General features: G+C 46.4%; 1 protein-coding gene across 5 annotated transcripts in view; it reads right to left on the reverse strand.

The window, feature by feature from the left end:
* The window catches only part of EMSY (EMSY transcriptional repressor, BRCA2 interacting), a 698,405-nt gene that overhangs the window by 525,061 nt on the left and 154,938 nt on the right, over positions 1-18,406 (reverse strand). For all 5 annotated transcript variants that reach the window (XM_069640042.1, XM_069640040.1, XM_069640041.1 and 2 more), the window contains one exon: positions 8,007-8,156. In XM_069640042.1, coding sequence (XP_069496143.1) covers positions 8,007-8,156 — 150 coding nt within the window. The remainder of the gene's footprint in view (positions 1-8,006; positions 8,157-18,406) is intronic.

Raw genomic sequence — 18,406 nt, forward strand, 5'->3', positions numbered from 1 at the left:
AACACATAGGCATCAGGGTCTTCCACCAAAGTCTCTCTCACAATGACAGTCTATTATTGCAGAAGGCCTGATGTAGCTAATAAAACACAAAAGTTCCTTTCCTTTGTCAGTATCCTCAGATTCATAAGTTCAAGACTGGTCTCCCTCATCTGGGCTCGGACCATGGATCCCACTCATCCGGGCTTAAATCCCTTTTCACACAATGTCCACAATCTGGTCTCCCTCACCCCGGCTCAGACCATGGTTCCCCTCTTCCGGGCTCAGATCCCTTTTTTACATCTGAATCAAAGACTTTTGAATGTGCAATGGGTTTTGCTTTAACCGTTGCAGGACCACTTAGATTCCTTTACACAATTGTACTTTACAGCAATCTTCTACTTTTGTTTACCTTGTTGCAACACCGTACAGAGACTTTCGATAGAGCATATTCACTGTGCCTGACCACTCCGTCAACGGTATCATATCCTTCCTTTTAAGTTCAAACATTCACCAGCAATTTAGCTTTACTTGCGTCTTTCATCGAACGTGTTTAACAATGTTTGTTCGTTTTACAATGTTGCCGCTTGCAGCCTTGGATTCAACACAGACCGGTCTGGCCTTGGTTTCCCCAACTCACCAGATGTGTTGGTCTGTTTCTTTGTTCTTGGAGCCCAGGACGATACCAGGGTGTCTGCAACTCCTCCGCTCCTTGGTCAGCTACGCGGGAGGGCCCTCGATATCTCTGACACACAATACAGGATTCTTCAGCCTGGTTTCCTGGTCTTCTGCTTTCTGCCTTGAAGGTTTCATGAAAATAACATCCTCCTGCCGAAAAGGTCAAGGGGGTTACCCTTCTCACGAACCTCTTGTGCCTTGCCATCTTTCTCCCCTCATTCATCTGCTGATTCGAAACTGCTGTACTTTTGCGTGCTTCACCTCGTTCAGAGAGTGCTCTCGTGCTCCGCCTTTTATCCATGTGGGGAGGAAGTGCAATGGAAGTCAGGTGTGAGTGACTGACGATAATTACCTGACCGCGCCTGACCATGGTATTGGGACATGTCAGTTGCATGGCTAGGGTGCAAGTCTTTTCTCCCAGAGCGGGCTGTCCGTGTAAGAGTGTTCGTACCGGAAAACGGGGTCAGGGGGATTGAGTTTCTAAATATCCCATCGGGAAAGAAGGGATAAAGGTGTTACAGGGAGTAGAGGGATACTGTTTCTCGCCATCCGGTGTCTCACTGATATTTGGAAGTCTTAGTTACTTACCTGTAACTGTATTTCTCCAGCATTGGTATCTTTCATAGATTCACATGCTTGAATATTCCCCGTCGTCAGACTGGGAATCCTCGGTGATAAATTTAATAATAATTTTTTTTTTTTTTTTTTAAATATACACACATTGCTACCTAGCAGTGCATGCACATAGCCCATTATGGCCTATGAGCCATTTCATTGTGTATTCCCTCCACCTCACTTTGGTCCTTTATGGCCCCAGCCAATGAGGTGGCAGGGCTTAAGCTCCGCCCCCGGCAGCCATCTTTAGATTTTGAACCGTAGAGATTACAGTATGATGGATGCCGAGCATAGAAGCAGCCTCTCAGGGGAGGCGGGCGGGCGCATGTGAATCTATGAAAGATACCAATGCTGGAGAAATACAGTTACAGGTAAGTAACTAAGACTTCTCCAGCATTGGATCTTTCATAGATTCAGATGCTTGAATAGAATACCAAGCAGTTAAAACATGCCACCTATATATATATATATATGCATAAATACAGAAAAAACATATTTCTGATCAAACCTTTACCATGCAGCAACACAACGGTTACATACTTCGGGAAAGGTGGGAAAGGAGGCTGGTCCTACCTTATACAAAGAGATGGCGGAGCACTGCCTGTCCAACTGCAGCTTCTTTGTTGGTATCTTCAGCCAGGCAGTAGTGTTTGGCGAAAGTATGCAGAGTGCTCCACGTGGCGGCTCTGCATATGTCCTTCAATGCCACCCCTGCGTGGAATGCTGTTGACGCCGCCCTTCCTCTGGTGGAGTGCGCAGACGGCGGTCTAGTTAAAGGGTCGCCTTTCAACTGATGGCAGTGGATGATGCAGGACGATACCCAGCGTGCCAGACTTTGTTTAGATATATGCTGACCCTTGGTACGGCCAGAGAAAGAAATGAATAGCCGGTTTGAGGAGCGGAACTCCTTGGTTCTTTGCAAGTAAAACTTCAACACTCTAGCAACGTCTAGAGAATGTAATGTTCTTTCCGCTTCAGAAGCGTGATTCTGGAAAAAGGTTGGTAAAACAATGCGCTCAGTGAACGACATCTCAGAAAGTACCTTGGGGAGGAACTTCGGGTGAGGCCTTAAGATGACGCGGTCCTTCTGGAACAAAGTAAACGGGGGTTCAGAAGACCAAGCTTGTAACTCACTGATCCTTCTGGCTGATGTGATGGCTATCAGGAAAGATGTCTTCCAGGACAAGAATTTCATTTCGCATCTGTGTATGGGTTCGAAGGGAGGTTGCATGAGGGCTGTTAAGACGGTGTTGAGGCTCCATTCCGGAACTGGTGTAGGTGTAGGTGGAAAAGTACGCATCAGTCCTTTTAGGAAGATTTTAACCGCTGGTAAGGAAAGTAAGGCTTGCGTCTCCGCGGTTACTGTGTAAGCCGCTATGGCTGACAGATGGACCTTGATAGAGGACAGAGAGAGCCCTGACTTAGCCAGGTGCAACAAGTAGGGCAGAATCTGATTAACCGAGGCCGTGAGGGGATCGATTGCAGAGGTCTCGCACCATTTGGAAAACCTGGTCCATTTCCTTGTGTAGGTGACTTGCGTGGACGGGGCTCTAGCGGCCCTGATGATATCCCAGCATTCCGATGGTAACTTTAGGTGCATCAGTTTGCGCTGCTCAGGAACCATGCTTTGAGAGACAGGCTCCTCGGGTCGTGGTGGAGGACCTTGCGGTTCTGTTGCGTCAGTAGATATTGATGCGTCTTGAGACGAATCGGGGGTTGACAGGATAGGTGCCTCAGCGTCGGGTACCCGACTTGCCGTGCCCAATCCGGTGCAATTAGAATCAAAGAACAATCCTGTTCTTTTACCCTGCGAAGTACCCTCGACATGAGGGGAATGGGTGGGAAGGCATAGAGGAACTTCCCCGACCAATTCACTGAGAACGCGTCTCCCAGTGATTGGTGCTCCGGGTATCTTGAAGCAAATCTCTTGCATTTTTTGTTGTTCCTCGTGGCAAAAAGGTCGATCTGCGGATGGCCCCATAAGGCAAATATCCGTTGGGTTTCTTTTTAGTCCAGCTCCCACTCGTGGGACGCTGAGTATTCTCTGCTTAGCCTGTCCGCTAGGACATTGTCCACTCCTGGAAGATGCTCTGCCCTGATCTGCACCCCGTAGTGCAAGGCCCATGCCCAAAGCTGTTGGGCTTCTTGCGACAGGATCTGTGACCTCGTGCCTCCCTGCTTGTTTGTATAGTGCAAGGAGGTCGTGTTGTCTGTCTGGACTGTAAGAACTTGACCAGCTATAACCGGTAGGAAGGCTTTCAGCGCCAACCTTACGGCCCTGAGCTCTAACACGTTGATGTGGAGCTGGGACTCTTGTGTCGACCAAGAGCCCTTGGTTTGGAGGTCCGCAAGATGAGCGCCCCAACCTGATAAGGAAGCGTCCGTCCTCAGCAGAAGGGTCGATGTCGGTGCTTGAAACGGCATCCCCTGCAGAAGATTCCTCGGAACATTCCACCATCCAAGGGCCTTGTGCAACGTCGATGGAATCTGGACAATGTCTTCCCAGCCTCCGAAAGCTTGTTTCCATTGGTGGTCCAGAGCTTCCTGCACAGGTCTCATGCGAAGCCTGCAGTTCGGTATGAGGAATATGCATGATGACATCATGCCCAATAGGGATTTGTAAGAGCGTACGGATGTTGTCTCTTTCTGTAGGAAGTTTGAAGTTGAGCGTAGAATCGCTGCTATTCTTTCTGCGGATGGCCTCACTCTGGGAATGCTGGTATCGAGTTCGGCTCCCAGGAAGAGAGCTACCTTGCTGGGAATAGGGCAGGATTTTGTCTGGTTTATGGAGAAACCTAACTCTTTTAGGTGGTTGACAGTCCTCGACACTGCCGAGCGAGCCTTTGCAGCGGAACTTGCCTTTATCAGCCAATCGTCCAGGTATGGAAAAACGTCCGTTCCTGCCCTCCTGAGACTTGCTGCTACCGGCGCCAAGCATTTTGTGAAAACTCTCAGAGCCGATTTTAGCCCGAACGGGAGCACTCGAAATTGAAAGTGAAGCTCTCCCACCGTGAACCTGAGGAACTGCCTGTGCGCTGGATGGATCGGTATATGGAAGTATGCGTCCTCCAAGTCTAAAGTGGCTAAGAAGTCGTGCTTGTTTAACCAAGGTAGCACCCCTTGTAAAGCTACCATCTTGAATGTTATGCGCTTGATAAATTTGTTGAGTGCCCTCAGGTCCAAGATGGGTCTCCATTGACCGTTTTTCTTTCTGACGAGGAAGAATCAGGAGTAGAAACCTTTTCCCCTCTGAGAATAAGGGACTCTGCTGCCTTCTGGAGCAGTTTTTGCACTTCGGACATGACCTGTCTTAACATATGCACTCTGCGAGATGTTGGAGGCAGGGAAGGAGGTTGGTCCAGAAATTCTAAGGTGTGACCCTTCTGGATCACCTGTAACATCCATTTGTCCGATGTAATTGATTGCCAGCGCTGGAATAACTGGCTCACCCTTCCCCCCACCGGGGTGTGGTGAAGAGGGGAAAAACATTGTTCGTCAGTTTTGCTTGCCTTGCGACTTCCCTTGGGCGGAGCCACGTCTGCCTCTATGGGCGTATCTGTTGGATGACTAATATTTATTGTCTTGGTACGTGCCGCCTTGTGCTTTTTGACCATACGAGGAACGACCGTATCCTCTGAACTTGGAAGATGAGCCTCTAAAGGGACGAAAAGACCGATGGTCCTTACTTTTGTCCTTTAAAGAACTGATGGCTCTGGCTGTGTCCGTGTCTGTCTTGATTCCCTTCAAATGATCGTCTATCTTCTTTCCAAAGAGATCTTGTCCATCAAACGGCATGTCTAATATCTGCGCCTGGACTTCAGGTCTAAAGTTAGTAGCCTTCATCCAGGCTTGCCTTCTGAGCACTGTGCCGTGCGCCATCTGCCTGAAGCCTGATTCGGCCACATCAACCGCTGCATCGATCATGTGATCCGATGTTGCTTCACCATCCGCGATTATCGATTTTGCCTCCTCCTGGAGCTCTGGTGGTAATTGTGTCGCCAATTTAGACATGCGGAGCCAAAGCTCGCGATCGAACCTTGCGGTCATGGCCAGCGCATTGCCCGCTCTGATTGTAAGCGATGCAGAAGATGATACTTTCCTGCCCATGGCTTCCAGTTTACGTCCGTCCTTATCCGGTGGTGCCGACAACGGTGAGGAGGGGTTGGCGAGTTTTTTTCTGGCCGCCACTGTGATAACCGAGTCTGGTTTCGTATGACCTCTCAAACAAAGAGGTGCCGAATCCGGAGCTTTATATTTCTTTTCTGGCCTGGACACCAGCGCCGGAGTCGATAAGGGGGTGGATAGGATCTTGGATCCGGAATCCCAGATGGTATCGAGGAGAGGAATTGTGGTCACTGTCCTCCTTCGTTTGTCCCTGTGCTCATAGAGCACTGATTTCCTTTCCTCAGAAGAAACCTGAATTTTAAACAATTCTGCGGCTTTACCTATAATGGTGTGGAAAGAGACGAGATCATCCGGCGGTGAGGCCTTGCCCGGCGAGTCTCTCCTCCTTGGCTTCTCGACTACGTAGTCATCCCACTCACTGGATGCGTCTGGCTCCTGTGTTATTTCTCCTTCTTCTGGTTCCGAGAATTCTCTAAAAGGATCCTCCTGCCAGTCTGATACCGAGATGGTGGACGGTACCATAGTGGGGTCCACATCCGGAGATCGCGGTCTGCACGATGACTGTCGCGACGGGACTCTTGTAGGTGAAGCACTGTGGGTGCTGCTCCTTGGTCTTCGAGCAGGTTCCGGTGATCCCATCCGTTTTTGCGGTCTACTCCTGTGAGGAGAACAACCAGATGTGCCTGGAATCGGAGATGACTCTCTAGGAATAATTCCTGTTTCTATGGGATCAATCGGAATTTGCTTCTCCTTTTGCCGCCTGTAAAATTCTTCTACAATCCTCTGCACGGATAACATGAGTATCGGGTCATGAGGGTATTCGGATTCTCCCGTGGACGGTTGCCAAGGAGGGCTATATTGTTTAGGTAAGGGACCGGTGGACTCTTCCATCACTTCCGCATCAGAGAATTCTTCCTGAAGAATTACATCCGGAAGTTCTGCCATGTGACCCAAAGGTGAAAATTGCTGTACCAGTGGTTCAGTTTCAGTATTCTTCTCAATGACATTGCTTTCAATGACAGGAGTTTCAAATGTGGAAGGCCGCAATTCCTCCGTAATTTGCGGTGCTATCTTCGTCAACAAACATCCTGTATGAGATTTCGTCGACGACTGAGATTTTCCCGTCGACGACTGAGATTTTCCCGTCGACGAGGGCTTCTCCGTCGACGACTGAGGGTTTGCCGTCGACGAGAGCTTCGTTGACGAATGTGGAATGCGTTTCGTGGACGACTGCGTCATGGATGAATGCTTCGTGGACGAGTGGTGTTTGCTCGTCGACGATTGCTTCGCGGTCGACGTGTCCGATGACGATGATCTTATTGTCGACGATGTCTTAAGCGTGGTCGTCGTCGTTGCTGGTTTCGTCGACGGTATGGCCGATGACGGGCCTTTACCTTTCCCTTCATTCGTGGGCGGTTTCCCCGCCGACGACTCCCCCCCCCCGTTTTTTGCAAACTCCTCCTTACCTCTGGAGGCAGATTTTGCAGACTTCTTCTGGCTTGGTAAATCAACTGGAGGCAGAAAGGGTATCAATTCCAGCTTCCTCTTTTTGGACTTGGGAGAGGAACTCCTTTCCACTGAAGAGGCCCTTCTCTTTGAAGTTTGTCTCTCAGATGGAGTGCTGGATTGGACAGGAGCTGTTCTGACACACTCTTCGTCCGAAGATTGATCCCTGGATTCCAGGTAAGAAAGGAGTCTTCTATGCCTGTCATGAAGGGTCTTGGTGGAAAAAGTTCTACAAATCTCGCATTTTTTAATGTCATGTGGGTACAGACAATAAATGCAATGCTCGTGGGGGTCTTTGTTGTAAACCAATTTCTTTTTGCACCTCGTGCAGTCCCTGAACAGGGAAGGCTTCCTGACAGCCTGAGGTGCCTCCATTTCTGAAGAAAAGTTCAGTCGACGATTTTGAGAGGAAAACAACAAGTTTTGTCTCCCAGGTTAATTGGAAACAAAGCCCCTGAGAAGGGGAACAAAATGGAATATATTTAATAAATATATTCCACACAAAAGTAGAAAGAATTTGAAAAAGCTCAGAGAGCTTGAGGATTCCCTGCGGTGAAAAATCTAAAGATGGCTGCCGGGGGCGGAGCTTAAGCCCTGCCACCTCATTGGCTGGGGCCATAAAGGACCAAAGTGAGGTGGAGGGACTACACAATGAAATGGCTCATAGGCCATAATGGGCTATGTACATACACTGCTAGGTAGCAATGTGTGTATATTTTTTAAATAAAAAAAAAAAATGTATTATTAAATTTATCACCGAGGATTCCCAGTCTGACGACGGGGAATATTCAAGCATCTGAATCTATGAAAGATCCAATGCTGGAGAAGCACTGGTATTTCCTGTGCACTGGGCACATTGAAATGTGAATGTACGCATCTATATATACTATTTGCAAAGATACCATTGAAAATTCTACTCCGACCTTCAACGCTGTACCGTTAATGTCTGGTGACTCACTCTATGGCAAAGGTTAATTCAGGCCCAGGAACACAGTATTTGGACAAATCAGCTCGTTAGTTAACATAAATAATTTGTTTCAAATCCCCCAAGAGGCATTTATATGTACACTATCTCCGGGCAAAGCACCAAGAGGATTTCCACTTACCACTAGGCGTTGTGACCAGTTTAGTGGTCATGAGTGTGCCGTTGCTGCTCACCACCATGATGGGTGCATTGCTACTGCTGGGCAGAGTAGCAGTCATTGGTTTGGGAAGAATTTTACTGGGCTGAACCTGCTGAGTGATGATCTTAACACCTACATGGAAAAGAAAAATGTCAACAAAAAAAATGAAAGAAAAGCAAGCAGGCAATGTACAGTAAACAGCGTTAAGTGATCATACTATGAGATAGAACTATGTATCAAAAGAAAGGATAAGAACATGATGACCAATCATTGCATGATCTAACATTACCTATATATAGAGAATCACATTTAACTGCATTTAAGAAAAAGAAACTAAGCCAATCAGAAAAACCACTTGGGACCACACTGTTAGGGGCCGCTCCCTGTAAATTAGCATCAAATTAGCATCAATTGATGGATTTTACTCAATGGGTCAAGGAACAATGTTTCTTTTTTCAACTTCCACCGTTGAATTCGATGTGACCTCAGCATTTCTCCCATGGAGTTGGACACCAACAGATTTTTGGGATAAGTGATGTAGTCATTGTTTGGGGGTGCACTGGTTACCAGAGTAGGGAGAATGCTCCCATTTGCTTTTTCACCTTCACTTTTTAATGGCACAATTGGAGAACTGTAGGGACACTTTGTGCCCCATGTTCTTTTCACTAAATTAACTTTTTGTTACTTTTTAAATCTGCCCTCAAGAAGCTTTTGGCAGTGAAACCATTTTTACTATTTGTTCCAGGTGCACTTGCATGCACCTTTGTGTTAATGGCAATGATGCCTTTTTGAGTACCATATACTTAAAATGGCTGGACATCATAGTATAAGCCCTGTTTTTGGATTCATCTTTTTTATAGCTTTCTTTCTACCGTCTCAGCTCAGAGAGAATCTTATTAGAGCATCTATCTGCATGGAATTCTTGCAAAAAGACAAGGAGGGTATCCTTGGTACCTACGTGATTGCAGGAAAGGGGGAGCGGAGATGTCCAGACAGCGCCACATTCCAACCAGTGTGATGTCTTGTGTTGGGCAGATGGGAGGCAGCTGACTTTCCACTACCTGACAGCCGCCTACCTGTTTAAATGTTGTGGATCCTTACTTTTAGTGGGATTGGATTCCTCCTTTGCTAGACTTTGACTGATAGGACAGAATGTTGTGCCATTTCGCAGAGGCAAACCAGTGGATACAAGTATCAAAGCTGAAGGAAAACCACAAACACTGGGGGACCTTTTCTCTGAGCAGCATTGTCAAGGGCAACGACCGCTCTGGGAAGCCTTATGTGAGTAATATATCCCTAAGGCCTAAACAGTACACTCCATGTTAATTTTAACTCCCTAAGGCAATAAACAAGTATTAATGCACAGGCACATACAATAATATATTATAGGCAAAGAGAGAACTGAACAACTATAAAGCCTAGCAAAGTTTTCCAAGAATTAGCAAAACATTTTAATAACAGTTAGCGGATTCAATAATTTATAGGAAATCAGAGTTAGTAGAAATTGTCACATAAGAAGCCTACAGGAGTCCCCCAAAGAAGTCTTCCAGAGGTTGGAAAAAGGCCCCAGGACACAGAGAAAGAAGAAGCGGAACAAGGGGACCACCAATAGAAATCTATGGGGACTGCAGCAAAGACACGCCTAAAGGGAATCTCTATCATGGTCCAGTGGAACACCTGGAGGTTGTGGGGGAGAGTATCTCAAATAATCACCCACCACAGGACCCACAGGACTCTAGTCGGTAGATTTGTCAAAAACGGCTCCAATGCAATGCAATCAGTTGAGTACATGGCTCTTTCCCACGTGTGAAGTTTGAAAGATTTGGCTCTCTACGACTTGAACCCTGGCTCCAGCAACCCAGGAAAGAAACACTACCTTGAAGCGAGAAGAGAAAAATCTGATCAGGGAGACTTCAGGGCTAGGAGGGAAAATAGGAAAACAGATTTGAACAGAACGGTGAGCAAAAGAAGGCAGCAGCATGGCAGCAAATGGTCCTAGTATGGAGGCAACATCTGTTGACACCCTTGGGCACCAAGATCTGGCAGGTAGTTGAGACCTCAACCACTTTCTGGACTTCTGCATCGACCCACAGCCAATCAGAAAATTCTGGCGGTAAACTGTGGGTAGCGGCAGTAAAATGGCCCAGAAACGGTTCTGGCGTTGAGAGATCAAACCAGCACATGTGGTGTTAGGGAGAATTCTCAGAAATGTGCCAATTCCTCTATACCCTAGAGACCCCCAGCACTTTTACTTGAATCTAGGACGATTTAGCCTCATCGTTTTACATTGTGACACATAGCACCTTCAGTGCAGTGCCACAGGGAAGTCTTTCAGATTTCCCAAAGGTTTAAAAACCTTCTCTTGGATAAACTACTGTTTCCAAGAACAGTAAAGTGACATTGACTTTACATTTGTAACTTTCTAGACCCAGCACACACCATCTTACAATAGGGTGCTGGAGGGATTACTTAGTATCCCCTTTGTCTAGTTTTTCATTTAACATGTTTATATGTTACCCTTTCTGCAATTAATGGGTGGTGGCAGTGGTTTACTTTTTCTTACCATTGTGTGTTTTTACCGCGGGCTGCAATTGCAACTGCAGTAAGACACCCATGGGTGCCCATTTTGTCAAAATAACCCCTGTCTTCTTTTTTTGACATTTCTTGTTGGAAAGGTCCCTCTTGAGATTTACTGTGCGTCAAATCAGGTTTGGTCCCTTTGTTCGTTTTGTCTTTGGTGGGATTCACGAGTGAAGCCCACCTCTGGCTCCACTATGTCTGGCAGGGGTAGAAGTGAGGGAGGTGCCCGAAACTCCGTGCTCGATCCCCTTGGTTACAGGAATGCACCCAAAGGGGATTAGCCGGCTGGCTGTTGGGCAAGGACAGCCACCCTGCTGTGTGAATGAGAGCTAGGCTGGAATGAATGGGAGAAACCTGCATAAAAGGCAAGCCTTTTTGGCTTGGAAGGCAGAGTCGACCACTGGACGAAGGAATCCGAAGAAGAACTTGGAAGAGACGCCTGCTGCAACTCCTGCACAGTTGGTTTGCCCGGTGAAGCCCTGCTGCTGTGCTGAAGCTCCACATTCGCCTTGACTAGAGAAGCCCTGCATGGACGACTTGTCCCATTCAGTTGGTGGGATCAATCACCTCCAAAGTGAACTCGTTTGGACATCCTCTCGAAGCTGGCTGTACTTCCACTGCTGCTGCTGGAACCGAAGTGCCAGGGAGAGGAACACCAAATTGAGTGGAACGCTTTTAAGTCGGACCCGAGCGCTATGAAGATCCTTCGGACTTCCCTGATGCATGATTGACCAAGCCTGAGCCACCTCAACAAAGTGCTGGACCCCAGAAGCAGGGAAAGTCTGAAGTCATATCTGAGAACCGCAGTGTTATTATTTGCTGTCAGATGTGAGGAGCGAAATGCAGAAGTGCCACTGAATTGATGTTTGCCCATTGCTGCCGCTGGCCGTTCTGTTGTGTTGCAGGAGTCCGAGTCCCCAGACGTCCTCCCTCTTGTCCCCACGACTGAGGCCCAGGAACAAAAGGATCTGCAAAGCCACAGAGGAACAGAAGCCAGCTGGAACCATTTCTTCTAACCAAAGATACTGTACAGTCTAAGAGAATTTACCTCTTGTCTTTTAACCTTACTTGTTCTCAGTTGAGACTTGTCTTGGTTGCTTCTGTAGAGTTGCTTGCATCTTCTACAACTCACATGCCTCCCAGCTTGTGGCCCTACTTGAGTCTACATTTTTCTACAAAGACTTTTACTTACCTGCAAGAAGTGCTTCAGCTCACTTAGACTTTTGCCCAAATGACATTGGCTGGCCTGGCTCCCTGATGACTCTTCTCACCTCTGATTGTGTGTTTTACCTTCCTTCCAGGAAAGGGTTAACTTGCTTTGCATTGGGGGGGGTTCAAAAGTACTTACCTGCTTCAGAATATTTGTGTGATCTCTGGTCCTATTCTGAAACCTCCTTTCTTTGACACCAACTTCAGTATTACTCTAAATGTACCAGTGATATATTAATGGCCACAGTGTCCTAACTATTTAAATCACCTGAAGGTGTAGGAAGTGTCTGTGTGCCATCCCAAATGGGTACTTACTGATTTAGAGAAACTATGAGTGTGTATTTTGAAGTGTATTTGTGTGTTACTATTATATTGCTTCTTCTGAAGAAGGCTTATTCAAATTGACTGTTAAATAAATTAATAATTGTTTAATCAAGAAACCTTGTGTTTACGTGTTTTTTTTGGATACTTGTCACTGTTAATCTCCCTACTGCTCACGTTGACTCCTCTTGAGATGAGCCTGGCTGCTCAGCCACACTACCAACTTGCGTAGTACAGACCTATACCAAAGGATGGGTTGCTATTGCCAGGAGGTCAGGGTTGTTGTAGTGCACCCTAAGGGTACTGCATACAATCTTGCATAACACTGGCCCACCACAGAAGATCCTGTGAGACCTTTACCGGAACATGAAGGAGATCCGACATCTGGTCCGAGAACTGGGACCATCGAGTCCGAAAGCCCACTGAAGGGATAGCATCCTGTTAGGGAGAATTCTCATAAATGTGCCAATTCCTCCCACCTTAGAGCCCTCCAGCTCTTTTGCTAAACTTTGGGATTTTTAACTTTTTAATTCTATGTGTTTTCTGTGTGTGTTTGTTTGGATATGACGTCTAACCAACTCCATAGGCATCATCTTGTTTATTTGTGTTACACTATTTGTGTTAAACAGTACCTTCAATGCAGTGACACAGGGAAGCCTTTTCAGGCTTTCCCAAGGTTTAAATACCTTCTCTGGGATCAACTACTGTTTCCCAGGACAGTGGAGTGAAATTGACTTCACTTAGTCTTTTAAATTCCTAGACCCAGCACACCCTATCTTACAATAGAGTGCTGGAGGGGTTACTTAGTTTCCCCTGTGTCTAAATACTCATGTAGCAGTCAAATGCTACCCTTTCCTCTTGAAATGGCTGGTGGCAGTGGTTTTGCAACAAACTACCATGATTTTTCCCAACTGCGAACAACGGTAGCGTTAAATCACGGGAGCCATGTTTTTCAAGATGGTGTCTGAGCACCCTTTGTTTACACAGGTCCCGGTCTTCTTTTTTCACCATTTCTTTTTGTAAAGGTCCTTCTAGAGTTTGTCTCTGCGTGCCAAACCAGGTTTGGTCCCTTTGTTCCTTCGCCTTTGCCGGGCTTCAGGACTGAAGACCGCCTCCGGCGCCCAAGGGTCTAAGGTGGGCTGGAAGTGAGGGAGGTGCCCGAAACTCCCTGTGCTTAGTCTCCTAGGAGACCCAAATGCACTCTGGCATATTTGGCTGGCTGACTATCCGGCAACCTGCCACCCTGCTGGGTGAGTGACAGCTAGGCTGGAATGAATGGGAGAAAAGGCGAGTCTCTTGGCTTGGAAGGCAGAGTTGACACCTGGAACCAAAGACGAGCTGGAAGAGGACTGCTGCTGCAACTCCTGGACCGTTGGTTTGCCCAGCAAAGCCCTGCTGCAGGTCCGAATTGCCAAGTTCATCTCGACAGAGAAGTCCTTCAAGGACGACTTCTCCCTTTGAGTTGGTGGGACCAATCAACTCGACACTAAGCCACCTGGATACCAATCTCAGAGCTGGTTGTATTTTCCTCAGAGTGCTGCAGGAAACCGAATAACCAGGGAGAGGGACACCAGTTTGTGTGCTTGACTACAGCTACCGGAATTGAAGATTTGCCATTGCCAGCTTTTTGGCGAGTCCCAGTGCAGGAGTCCCCGGACGTCCTCCCTCTTGTCCCCACGACTAAGGCTCAGGAACAGCGAGATCTGCAGGAACTGCCAGGAACTGCCAGGAACAGAAGTCTTCAGCTGCATTTTTTTCTTCATTGTAAAATACGGTGAAAACCCGACTGAGAGAACTTACCTCTCACTGTTAAAGTGCGTGAAACTTTTGCAACTCGCAGGCCTAATCAGCTTATGACCCTAACATATGATTCTTCTTTTTACAAACTACTTCTGAGAACTTTTACAGAGACTTTACCGTTTACTTACCAGAATCGTTTTATCCTATCCAAGACTTTAGCCCATTGACTTTGGCCTAACCTATTGAATTTCATTGACTCTTCTGGTGAACTCAAAGTATCTGTACTGTAAGAATAATTGTAATCTTTCTATGTTCTGATAACCTATGCCTGTTTGCTCCTCCTTCAAAGTACTCTGAATGCCATTTTGCTCTTCCTTCAAAGTAGTTGAATGCTTAAGAGTGTAGTAGTGAAGTATATATGTGTATAATATTTAACTGCCTCCTTCTAGTGAATGTTTTATAACTGACCGTTGAATACATAAATAAGTGTTTAACTAAGAAACCTTGAGTGTAATAGTCTATTTGAACACCTGTGATTGTAGACCTCTGTGTAACATCATTACTGCTCACATTCCCCTCTTGAGATAAGCCTGGCTGCTCAGCTTCGCTACAAAAACTGTGTAATACAGAATTATACCAAAGGTCGGTTTGCTTACACCTCTAGTCATATTTGTGTGTAATGGTCCCAGAGTTTACTGCATACAAACTCTGCCTAACAAATCCGCAGTCGGGCCTCTGGCACCAGAGAAATGCAGGTAAGCCATGAGGCCGAGCAACCTTAAGAATTCAAAAGCCGGAAAACTCTGGGCTTGTTGAAATTTGGTGACCATCTGGAGAATGTGTTGAGCCCTCACCATGGTTGGCGAGCACATCCCCAAGGACGTGTCCAACACAGCCCAGATGTACTGGAGCTGTTGGGAAGGTGTCATATGCGACTTCTTGAAATTGAGGGAGAAGCCCAGCTTGTGAAGGAAGTGGCAGGTGACAACGAAATGATCCAAGGCTCGTTTGGGAGAACGCGCCCTGATCAGCCAATCGTCCAGGTAGGGGTAGACATGAATTCCCCCTCCCTGAGATGCACTGCCACCACCACCATGAGCTTGGTTAAGACCCTCGGGGCGGAGGTCCACCCGAAAGGCAGCACTCAAAACTGATAGTGCGAGCCGCCAACCGTGAACTTAAGGTATTATCTGTGCTTGAAATGGATTGGCACATGAAAATAAGCATCCTTCAGGTACAATGACACCAACCAATCCTGAAGTTGGAGGGCCTGAAGGATCTGAGAAACAGTGACCATCCTGAACTTGTCCTTCCTGAGGAACTTGTTCAAGTATCGCAAGTCCAAGATGTGTCTCAGTCCTCTGTCCTTCTTTAGAATAAAAAAATACGGGGAATACCAACCCTTGTTCCTCTCCGCCAGAGGCACTGGTTCTATAGCGCCTTTCTCTAGCAGGGTCAAAATCTCCTGCACACGGAGCGGATCCGGAACCCTCAAAGAGTGCTTCCCCAGTAGATTGTCGTCAGGCCGTCGTATGAAAGGAAGGCAGTAGCCGTAGTCAATCGGTTCCAGTGACCACGCATCTGAAGTAATGGCTCGCCATTATTTTAGATGCTGATACAGCCTGCCCCCTACCAGTGAACAATGAGACCAGGCCTCAGAGCAGTTTTAAAGCGGCTTGGGCAGCGACTGGAGGAAAAGCGGATGAAAGGATTTTCAGCGACCGGAGAACCTGCTGTGTAAGCGGAGCCTGCAATAGCCCTTCCTTCCAATCGACCTGGGAACTCTGAAAACGACAACCCGGACCCATAGCCTGGTGGGACCACTAGGCTCAAGAAGACCTGCATTTTGAGCCATCCCACGCATTGCTGCGACCATGCGTTACTGCAATACCCCAATAACCTGGGACCTGGAGCCACTGTGCAGTTCACGGTCTACCGAATTACGAATTGCGCGGAAACTTTGTGGGCATCCTGTTGGATCTCCAGAGACACAAATCGAGTCCTGAACGTCCCCTCGACAGAGTGCTGGACCTTTGTAACAACGAAAATTCAACCTTCATGTTCTGTCTTCTTCTGTGCTTCCTAAAAAGGCACCAAATCCGCAGAATCACATTCAGCCGTGAGGAAAACCTTGCCTAGAGCCTTCTTCATCGATCCCTGCTGCAGATTTCCTTCTGAGGTCTTATTTTCAGTCTCCACGACAAGAAATGCACTGACCAGGTATTTGGCTGCAGACCCTGAAATCCTCCTGTTGCAAAACCTTCAATGCTGAGGTACTGTGTTGGCTTGGGCATGTACTTACCTTATGTCTCTTAGGATTTCTGTGTAGCTGTGGGGTGTTTTCTGTGATGGGGAGGCCTCCCATCCAGTGCACCCAATCCCACTGCTAGAATCCTGCTAGAGTGTCTTCTGTGAAACCCATGGACCTTCTTCTAATTCAGAAGCAAAATACTCACCTGTTTGCCCAGTTTTAGTAAGGAACTCTGACTTTTGTTACTTAAGAAGCTATCCTGACACTGCCTGTTGGACACTAGAGCCTAGTGACCTCCCCCTTCTGCCACTGATAACACTCATGCTCCAAGAATAAGGCTTTTAAGGGATTGGGTATTTTGCCTAGAAAAGAAAAGAAGTATTTAAAAGTTACTTACTTGTAAAGAGTTGGTTGGTAACTGTAAACAGTTACAGTAATTCTTACTTACCTTGGATGTGTGATGCACTATTCTTCAAAGTATGGCTAACATATTTTCTTTCCTTAGAAAATGTTTTGCCATTCTACCAGAAAGTAGATGTGAAGGTATATCACTCTCCTGTGATTAGGGTGTGCCTCTTCCCAAAAGTAATGTGTTGGTTTCACCAAATGATTCATGCAGGTCAATTGGATGAGTGTCCTCCAATTGTTGGTATCACCAGATTAGTCCTGTTAGGATAATTGTATGAGTGTCCCCCAACTGGGTTTAGCATCCCCTGATTTGCTGTTAGCCAGTCCAGAATAATTCAGTAATAGGTTGTTGCCTACCTAGAATAACTTTACTCAAGTGTAATATTAGGGCTTACTTTCCCTGTGCTATCTAAGCCAGAGTCTGTGCTTTTAACCGTCCCTTATAAGTCCTACATCAGTCACTTGTATAGTTGGGAAAGATCCAACCTGGATTCCTTGTGAGATTAAAGAATTATATGGGTTTTAATTACCTTGAGTTAGCTGTGTGCCATCCAAAAAATAAGTTACAACAGTTACTGCTTATCTCAATCTGTGTTCACTGATCTCAAAAGCACCTGTAAGTGAATATTACATCCTTAGGTTTTACTCACCTAGTATAACTGTGTGTTATCACAAAAGTAGTTATAGGTTTTTACAGTACCTGGAATAAGTGTTCCACTATTCACAAAAAGTATAATTGTCCAGTTGACTGATTAAGTGATTTGTACTGAGAGTCACTGTACAACTGGCAGGGTCTACTGCCCTTGCATTACTGAATGTAAATGTGAAAGTAATCATTGGTTTTTACTCCCCAAGAATAGGTGTGACCTATACTGAATGAGTATGAAAAGGTTTTGACCTATAACTACTTTTGTGATAACACACAGTTTTGACTTCCCTAGAACTATTGTTGGGTGTTCCAAATAAAGTTTATACTTTGGTCGACAATTGGTCCCATTTTAGATTTAGCTAGGGTGTTTTTCCACCCTACATTTACAGTTTAATAAACACCCTTGAACTGTGATCACTTGTGTCTGTCTTTACTGTTGCCACCATGAGTTCCTTACACTTCTGGTCAGCTTCTCTCTGGTCTGACAGGTCGCTGCCAAGTCTCCTGCTGTGGGGTCTCCCAGGATATACATTCCTCCAAGTTCTTTCCAGGACTGGCAAAGGTTGCTTGCGCTGACTAGCTTTTAACTGTTGATGGCTCCTTCTTTGGGTTGGGCTTCAAGGGAATACCTTGCACCTGGGCGAAGGGAGATATGATGTTCCTAAATTGGGGCATGGGCTGGTCAATACCTATATAAGTGCCAGCTGCCATTTGAGGATGATTGACTCGTACAAAATCAGTGTTTTGGCCCCAAGACAGGTTTCCTAATGTCTTCCCTGGCTTAGGTGACATGCATATTTAACCTGGTTTACCTCATACCCATTTCTGCTTCCTGGACCCAGTCTAGATTTTGTTTCGGTTCCTGAGGGGCATTGTGGCAAATGTATTGTTCTCTAAATGGGTTGGCTTTGTCATGGTTCCCTGAGTGGCGTGACCCATGGACACCAGACAAAGTTCCAAGCAGGGAACTTTGTCACACTTATTGAGGGGTTTCTATTATTAAAAAGTGTTCCAGGATTCCACAAGTGGATGGAAAATAATGTTTACGAATGTTAATGAAGAGCCCATGATGGGGAAGGAACAAAATGAAAATCACCTGCTTAGAATGTCTGTTAACCTTGATACCTTTTTCATGTGTTTACAGCTGTGACGAATGGCACAGGTAACAATTAACACAGCCCCACTTAATGAGATGCCCAGAGACATGAAAACTGAACTGTAAGC

Source organism: Ambystoma mexicanum, chromosome 7q (genome assembly GCF_040938575.1).
Source record: "Ambystoma mexicanum isolate Mex_15411 chromosome 7q, UKY_AmexF1_1, whole genome shotgun sequence".
Taxonomy (NCBI): domain Eukaryota; kingdom Metazoa; phylum Chordata; class Amphibia; order Caudata; family Ambystomatidae; genus Ambystoma; species Ambystoma mexicanum.